Raw genomic sequence first — 8,621 nt, 5'->3', positions numbered from 1 at the left:
AATTTGATTAAGTTGATTTAAGAGAAATTTTCAGAAACCACTATGTTTTTGTGATTATTAAGCTTGTTATAGCTACCATTTACTAAATTACTTCATATAGCTATGTTTTCAGTTGTTATAGATTGTATTTGATGTATTTTTGCTACTGTATTCATGAATACAGTAGCAAAACTCGGCGGAAAAGCTAAAAAGAAAATGTATTCGGCTGTATTCGCGAGCTGTATTCGTGAATACAGTAATGGAATTTGAGGGAAAAAAAAGGTTTTCAGCTGTTCAAAAACGGTAAGTGAATCAATTAACGCGATAGACTCCTAATATAACTCAACAATCTCAATTATAACACCCAAAATTTGTATTTCCAGTTATAGAAAAGATCCTAAACCGAAAAATACCCCAAAAACAGAGCAATCTTCTGAGATTCAATCCATCCTTTCTTTTTTTAGTGATATCTTTACTAAAATATTTTTTAGTGGCATCTTTACAAATAGATTTATATATTGAAATTAAATAATTATATTGAATACAATTAAATACATAAAAATACATTGAATACGTGAAGATAGCAGGCCATCTATAGTGCAAAAATATATAAATACATACTACATATACATTTGAATACATATATACATCTGAATGCATAAATTATATTTATTAGAAAAAATATATGAATGCATTCTACAATACAATGAAATACATGGAATATAGCTAGATACATTGAAATACAATGAAAAAAACAGTGAATACAATGAAATACATGGAATACAACGAGATACATTGAAATATAATGAGAAAAAAATTAACAGACTCTTCAAGTTCCTCAGCCCCAAACTCCATCCCCTATCCATCGATATCCAGGGCGTCGCCGCTGATTAAATGAAGATAGTTGTTGAAGAAACACCAATTTAAAGGATCAAACGGAAACTAGAGACAGAACTTCTTCAGATCTCACAAGGCAAACATGAACAATCAATTCAAAATCTAAGAAAAATTTAGAATGTGTAACACAACTGTGCGAAAGAAATTATCGGCCGGAGGAGGGGGTTAGGAGTGACATAACAAGGAAGGGGGGAAGTGGTCGTCGGCCGGATCTGTCGTTGGCGGGACACAACACCTGCTCGGTTTTCTAAAAGCAAGAGAGGAAAAAACCGGGGGAAAAAGAGAAGAAAGAGGAAAGAGAAAGGAGGAGAGAGGGAGAGAGAAAAATAATACACAACGTATTTAATGGCTTAAAGGTATAGAAAGTGGCCATAAATATATATTTTGTTATAAAAATTAAAAGGTAGCTATAAGAGATAATTTTTTAAAAGGATATTTATTTATAATAAATAAGGTATCAACCTTTGCTATAGGATGTAAAATTTTCTTGATTTAAAAAGGCAAATTAAAAAGGCCATTACTTGTACATGTTACAGATCGATCCAGATTGTGATACTTTACTTGTTTTTGCACTAGAGGCGTGCCAATTATTAAGAAAAATTAACTTAAATAGCCGCGTACTCAAGCACTTAACATTAAAATAGCCGGCGGATATAAAATATATGTACAACACATATATAATATGTTTATAATCGTATATAATTATTATATAATCTATGTATACTGGTTTCAAAAAGTAAATAGTAAATTCGGCCAGCAAGACCATGCAATCGAAGTTTTCCTTGTCCATTTTACATGCAACCGATTTTTCATGCTTGGGTCTCATTATTTCACCGAGCGAGACCATCCCACTACATAGAGTTATGTTTGAGTGTGAGTCAACTTATATATTTTGATATCGAATTGATGTGACATTTAGGACTTGAAATTTATTCAGTAAACATATGTAAATCTCTTAATAAACATTAAGCGATAATTTGGTAAAGATGATAAGTAACTCGATATCAACGGGTCTTGGCAACAATGATTCTTTTCAATTAAGGAGTAGAAGTTTAATCAATTAATCATCTCTGCTACTGCAGATTGATTTTCTGTTTTCTTGTTGGCTTTTATATCACCATAGAAGTAGGAAATGAAGCCCCAAATAGAAAGTGAGAGAGAAACACCTTTTTCTGCTGTGAATTTTTCGCCATACAAAATGACAGCTAAAACTTCAGTAACAGGAAGTAGAACAGTAATTAAAATGGCAGAAACAAGAGAAGAAGAAGAATAGATAACTCCAATGGTGCCTAAGAAGAAGCATTGCCAAATAATTGCAGACCATACTATCACTATATAATATCTGCCTTCCCCAAGTTCAAATGCTTTTGCCTCCCTTGAAATCGCCTGCAAGTTTAACTACATATTAGCGAACATCCTTATAATAATATATTGGCATGTCCAACTAACGAATTTTATTTTAACATTATCTGGTCGATCATCTAAAAAATAACTATACATAATTATTGTTCATAATACGTGAAATTAGTAGCTTGAAAAAGAAGACCGACAACCTTCTACAATAAACTAAATTAAACCGATGGTATAGATATTCTTATATATGACTTTAGCCTTACAAACGTAACATTGTCACTATATATAAATTAATTAACTTATATACAACTTTAGCCTTAAAATTATGTACTTGTTATGCCTATTAGCCTATGGTCATTTTAGTATCTTATGCATGTCCTGACTCTCTCTTTCAATTCAACCGAAAATTGGAAGTAGAATAATTGGTATGTATGCAAAATAGAGCACAACAAATAGAGAGAAGGTAAAATGGAGAGATTACCTGAAAGTCTTTGTTTATTATCATCCCAATTGTGCAAACCACAGTAGCAAAAAAGCAATACACAGATTGAATCTCCAACACAAGTGTGTAAGTGATTGTTTGCTTTTCCTTTTTGTACAACAACTCAAACAAAGGCAAAATAAGTCCATACAAAGCTGCAGCTCCAAGTGTCAAGACAAACCCTAAAATATACTCCTTTTTCGACTCGTCTTTCGGTCGGTCACCTTTCGCGTGGAGAGCCAATACAATCGCGCCAAGTGTCAGAAGAAAAATGGAATTGATGGAGTATATTGAGAACTTTTGTTTCACAAGGAGGAAAGCAAAGCCGGCTGTGAAAGCAAGTTGTGAAGCAATGAGAAGTGCTGACGTGGAGACGGGCAGTTTTGCCACGCCATAAGCGGAGAGATAGTTGTCGATTCCGCTTAGGATTCCCATCCCAGTGGAAGCTATAAAAATTCGAGGGGTGATCAAAATGAGCTTTGTATTATTGTTGTTGTTATTGTTATTCTGGTCTATTGTTGACATTCTATTTTGGAATTTGCATTTGCGACGATTGAAGTAGGAGATGGCTAAAGGGATGAGAATAATTGGCCAAGCACTAGTTTGTAGCCAACTTGATAGCCAAATTCTTTTGCCTCCTTTGATGAAGTAAAGGCGCGAGATCAAAGGGCCACCACAATTTCCTATAGCTAGAAATATACAGTTTATAACTAGAAGAAATTTCTTTCTCATCATTCCTTACCTATAAGTGCTTGATGTATTATTGTATCTTGACTTAAAATTTTCAGTCCTTTTTTGCACATGTGGACACACACACATATATGATTTTGGAATGTAAAAAATTCATGTATGTAATTATAATGATTTAGTGCAAATTGTATATTTGTCTTAAGAAATTCATTGAATAGGTACAAATTCTTACTTTAGAACCCAACAACATAAAAAGGCTAGAATTCTAAACCCTGTAATTTTAAATCCTAGCTCCGTCCCTCTGTATATAAATATAGTCATTTCGTCTTTGAATAATCGACAGTGTCAACGTCTTGTGTGTCAAAGTTTCAACTTTGTAGTCCCCATAATTTAATTTTCCTATTTTTGTTTTTGTTGTTCGGAATTATATAGGAATTAAATTTTCAAACATTGATATTGCGGAAAATGACGGATATTCCAATGTCTGCTTGAACGTTCATTTCAATGACCATTTTTCGTCGGAAATATTTGTCGGTCTTTCCACAGTTTATTCTCAGTCAGAAGATCCTTGCACATTTGGTAATTTCTAATAGTAAATCCGCAATTAATATTTACCTTACATCTTAATGAATTGACAATTAAATACATTGCAAAAGACACAATTTTTGCTTTCACGGTGTAGAAAAGAAAATTAATATGCAGAAATATTCGCACTTATAATGTTAATTTCAACTGATGCTGACTACAGCTTATTATTTTTGGAAACCGTCTCAAATTGATTATTCAAATCTTTATAATCTATAATAATCATATGAGTTGGACGCTGAGTGTAACGACCCGGTCGGTCATTTTGAGTATTTTAGCCCCGATCCCCTATTTATTGCCTCATTTATGTTACATTATGGTTATGTGATTCGCCGGTATGTTTGGCTTTGGTTTCGGGTGAGTTTCAAAGTGAAATGGGACACATAGTCCCTAAGTCGGAGACTTAGGTTGAAAGATTTGACTGTAGTTTGACTTATACGTAGACGACTCCAGAATGGAGTTTTGACGGTTCCAATAGCTCCGTATGGTGTTTTTGGACTTAGGAGCGTATTTGGAGGTTTATAGGTCGTTTCGGAATGAATTGGTGAAAGTTAAAAAGTTGAAGGTTTGGAAGGTTGAGAAGTTTAACAAGAGTTGACTTTATTAATATCGGGTTCGGATCCCGATTCCGAAAGTTGGAATAGGTCCCTCGTGTCATTTATGACTTTTTTGCAAAATTTGAGGTCAATCAGAGTTGTTTTAGTATGAATCGGCATTAGTTTTGAAATTCGGAAGTTAATAGTTTCAATAGGCTTGAATTGGGTTGCGATTCGTTGAATCGATGTTGTTCTATGTGATTTTTGGCCTCGAGTAGGTCCGTTATGTGTTGTGGAACTTGTTGGTATATTCGGACGGGATCCTGTGGGCCCCGGGTTTGATACGGATTGAATCCGAAACAAATTTTGGACTTGATCATTTTGCTAAAGTTCAAGGCCTGCTGGTTTCATCGAACCTACGGAGGGATTGGCCGTAGGTGCGAACTCGCGAGTGCGGAAGGTGAAGCGCAGAAGCGAAAAGGGGATATGTCACGACCCTGGTTCTCCCTTTGTGATCTATCGTGACGGCACCTAGCCCTCTACGACTAGGTAAGCCTAAATTGCGGAAGATAACCAAAGTGCGGAATAAAACAAATTAAAACAGAATAAAGAGTGATAAAATAATGTTTAAAAGTGCCGCTCGGCATACACAATATTAAACTCTTAGAAACCAATACATATCTCCTAGACCCGGAAACCCATGAATCACAAGCTAAGGATCACTACACAGTACTCTAACTCCAGAATATCTAACAAGGACAAGAAATACAGAAGGGCAAATGATTAAAAGCTAGAATAGAAAGGGACTCCTCGGTCTGCGGACGCGGCAGATATACCTCGAAGTCGCTGGAGCAGTCGCCTCGCCTCAAGGGTGATAGGACTGAGTCGCAGTACCTGGATCTGCACATGAAAAACATGCGCAGAAGGGGCATGAGTACATCACAGCGGTACTCGGTAAGTGTCAAGCCTAACCTCGGTTGGGTAGTGACGAGGAAGGTCAGGGCCCTACTGAGGTTAAATAAAATATAAAGTTTGACAGTGTAGAACAGAACAGTATAAATAAATACAGTAGTGAAAGTAACACAAGATATAAAAAGGGGCAACAACAACTATTACAGAGACAAGGCAAAACGCAGAAAGAAATACAACTTAGTACCAAAATAACAACCGGGGATATCCCAGGATACCGTCCTGTAGTCCCATATATACATATCCAATGGATCTCCCGGGATCCCATCCCGTAGTCCAACTTATAGTGCGCGGGGATTTACCGGAATCTCGTTCCGTAGTCCCAAATGTAAATACCTAGTACTGGGGGAATCTACCTGGTGCATTCCCGTATACCATAGAATTGTGCAGAGGGGTCTATCGGAATCCCACTTCCGTAGTCCCAAAATAAAAAGACAAGGGGAAGTTACCGGAATCCCACATCCGTAGTCCCAAAATAAATACACATCAGCAACAGGAAAATATACAGAAATGGCAAAATTTCATATTAAGGCAACAAGTGATTCTAGCCTAGCATGCTGCACAGAATTCAGGTAAGGTGGGTTGAGCAAATAAGGCAATTAAGTCACTTAGACATGCTTTCCTAAGCTAATAACATGCTTAATATTGCAAGTAATAAAAACAGGAAAGGAAAACCCTAAAGCGCTCATGGTATCATTATGAATATACAAACCAAAACTGTGAAAGCCTAGAAATATACATGCCCAGTTGAGATGGGATATGATTGCATCACGATGTCTAAGGACACGATCTAATAGATCGTTGTACCGAGTAGTTGGATCATAATCTCTTACCATAAAAATGGCTGCATGCGCGGCAGCACCAACTATGAGAAATCCACCAATCCACATGTGATGTGTGAACAATGACAGTTGTGTACCATAGTCAGTAGCTAGATACGGAAAACATACTAGTGATTACTTAATGAAAACCGGATTTCCAACAAGTAGCACAAGTATGCACTCGTCACATCACGTACAAGGCATTTCAATTACCAAATATATCAAATCCTAAGGGGAAGGTCCCCCACAAAAGGTTAAACAAGCCACTTACCTCGAGCCGGCTCAAAATCAACCCGAAACCATGCTCTTACCATGAGTACTCTACTCCAAATGGTTCAAATCTATTCAATTCAATTGCATAATGTAAATAACACTTCAAGTAACTGATTCTACAATTAAATTCTAAGCTAATACGCGAAATTAGCCAAAATGACCAAAACGCCCCTCGGGCCCACATCTCGGAATCGGGTAAAATTTATATTTCCAGAATTCTCACACTCTCACGAGTCTAACCATACCAAAATTATCAAAATTCAATGTCAAATCCCTAATCAAACTCAATTTTTCGGTCTAAAAACTTTCCCCAATTTACATATAAATTCCGAAATTAAATAATGAATTTGAGTGTAGATTCATGGAAATTAATCTAAACCGAGTAGGGATTTCTTACCCAAATTGCCCAGATAAAAATCTCTTCAAAAATCGCAATCTCCCGAGCTCCCAAGTCCAAAATATGAATTATGGCTTAAACCCTTGATTTTGGGTTTTAAAATCTGCCCAGACAATACATTCATTGCGATCGCGGAAGCCTAGTCGCGATCGCGAAGAGCAAACCCACGAACCTCAGATTTACTCTGCGCGAACGCGGAACCCTGTCCGCGAATGCGATGCTTTATCTCCCTCAAACCTACGCGACCACGGTTAGCTTCACGCGACCGCGTAGAGAAACATTAAATTCCACTACTGCCTTATTTCTTCTACGCGAACGCGGCCTAGCCCACGCATTCACGATTAAGCACTGCCCATAACTATGCGTTCGCATTCCACTTCACACGAACGCGAAGAGAAAAATTTCCCTCTGGCTCATCTAAGCCTTCGCGATCGCGATCGCGATGAAGAACAGTCTGCAATAAATACCAGCAAAAATCTAATCCTTCTCCACGTCCAAAAATGGCCCGTTGAGCATCCGAAACACACCCGATGCCTTTGATACCTCAACCAAACCTACCAAAATATCACATAACATTATTCAAACTTGTTCCAACCTTCAGAACGCTAAAAAAACATCAAAACGCCAATTTAGCATCGGATTCAAGCCTAAGAACTTCAAAAACTCTAAAAATACGCTTTCAATCAAAGAGTCTATGAAACCTCGTCTGAATGACCTGAAATTTTGCATACACATCACATTCAACACTACGGAGCTACTCCAACTTCCGAAATTCCATTCCGACCCTCGGATCAAAATCTCACTATCAAATCGGAAACTTCAAAAAATTTAACTTTCGGCATTTCAAGACTAAATTAGCTATAGACCTCTGAAACACAAACTGAACACACCCCTAAGCCCGAAATCACCCAACGGAGCTAACGGAACCATTGGATTTCTATTCCAAGGCCATCTTCACACTGTTCCAACTACGGTCAACTTTCCAACACTTAAGCTCTCATTTAGGGACTAAGTGTCCCAAAACTCTCCGAAACTCAAAACCAAATGTCCCAGCAAATCAAAATAGCATAAATAAAATCGAGGAAAGTTCGCCCCCCCTTTTTCCCTTCCATCGGAAGAGAGTCCGGGTTTCGACATTCATGGGGAGTAATGACTCATTTCCTTTTGGGAATTGGGTATTTTGAACAGTCGTCACCTAACGATTTAAAGGTGTGTTAGGACACCTATAAGGTTCAACTACAACTATATTTGATAACCAGAGATTGGGTAAGGGCTTGAAATTATCCTAAGGGGAAGGTGTTAGGCACCCCTCAGGATCCACTAGTGTGGTTCCCGGCCAGACAGTTTTTGTGAATTTTGTGCAATTAGCAAGTTAACAAATAAAGGCTCAAGTAATTGGGGATTTAAGTCTAAATACACAAACGTTTAAAAAAAGAATGATTAAAAAGGGTTTTGAAAAGAGATACAATCTAAACATGCTTGTGAATGTAAAAGGGGTCATAGGTTTGTTTGTAATATGGATCACCTCAATGCAATACCCGGTATGACACTCCTCAGAAGAGGGGATACACATGGTATTAGCGCACTGGTCATCATATCCATATCTACCCTTCCCACACCATGAAGGTATTAAAGTGCGG

General features: G+C 37.2%; 1 protein-coding gene across 1 annotated transcript; it reads right to left on the bottom strand.

Annotated features, from left to right (window-relative positions):
* Positions 1-1,652: 1,652 nt before the first annotated feature.
* Positions 1,653-3,442, bottom strand: LOC107788140 (purine permease 3-like). The gene is made up of 2 exons (XM_016609800.2): positions 2,711-3,442; positions 1,653-2,262 (listed from the first exon to the last, which is right to left on the bottom strand). Exons 1-2 carry the CDS (start codon positions 3,440-3,442, stop codon positions 1,933-1,935), a joined length of 1,062 nt encoding a protein of 353 aa, XP_016465286.2. The 3' UTR covers positions 1,653-1,932.
* Between the last annotated feature and the right edge of the window lie 5,179 nt (positions 3,443-8,621).

This window comes from Nicotiana tabacum, chromosome 18 (assembly GCF_000715075.1).
Source record: "Nicotiana tabacum cultivar K326 chromosome 18, ASM71507v2, whole genome shotgun sequence".
Taxonomy (NCBI): Eukaryota; Viridiplantae; Streptophyta; class Magnoliopsida; order Solanales; family Solanaceae; genus Nicotiana; species Nicotiana tabacum.
This window is presented reverse-complemented; position numbering and strand designations above follow the sequence as displayed.

Bases quoted from the DNA above. Each gene is read 5' to 3' on its own strand.
- LOC107788140 (XM_016609800.2), bottom strand. From the start codon at position 3,442: ATGAGAAAGAAATTTCTTCTAGTTATAAACTGTATATTTCTAGCTATA. The intron at 2,263-2,710 runs GTAATCTCTCCA...TTAAACTTGCAG, and splicing joins TAATAAACAAAGACTTTCAG to GCGATTTCAAGGGAGGCAAA.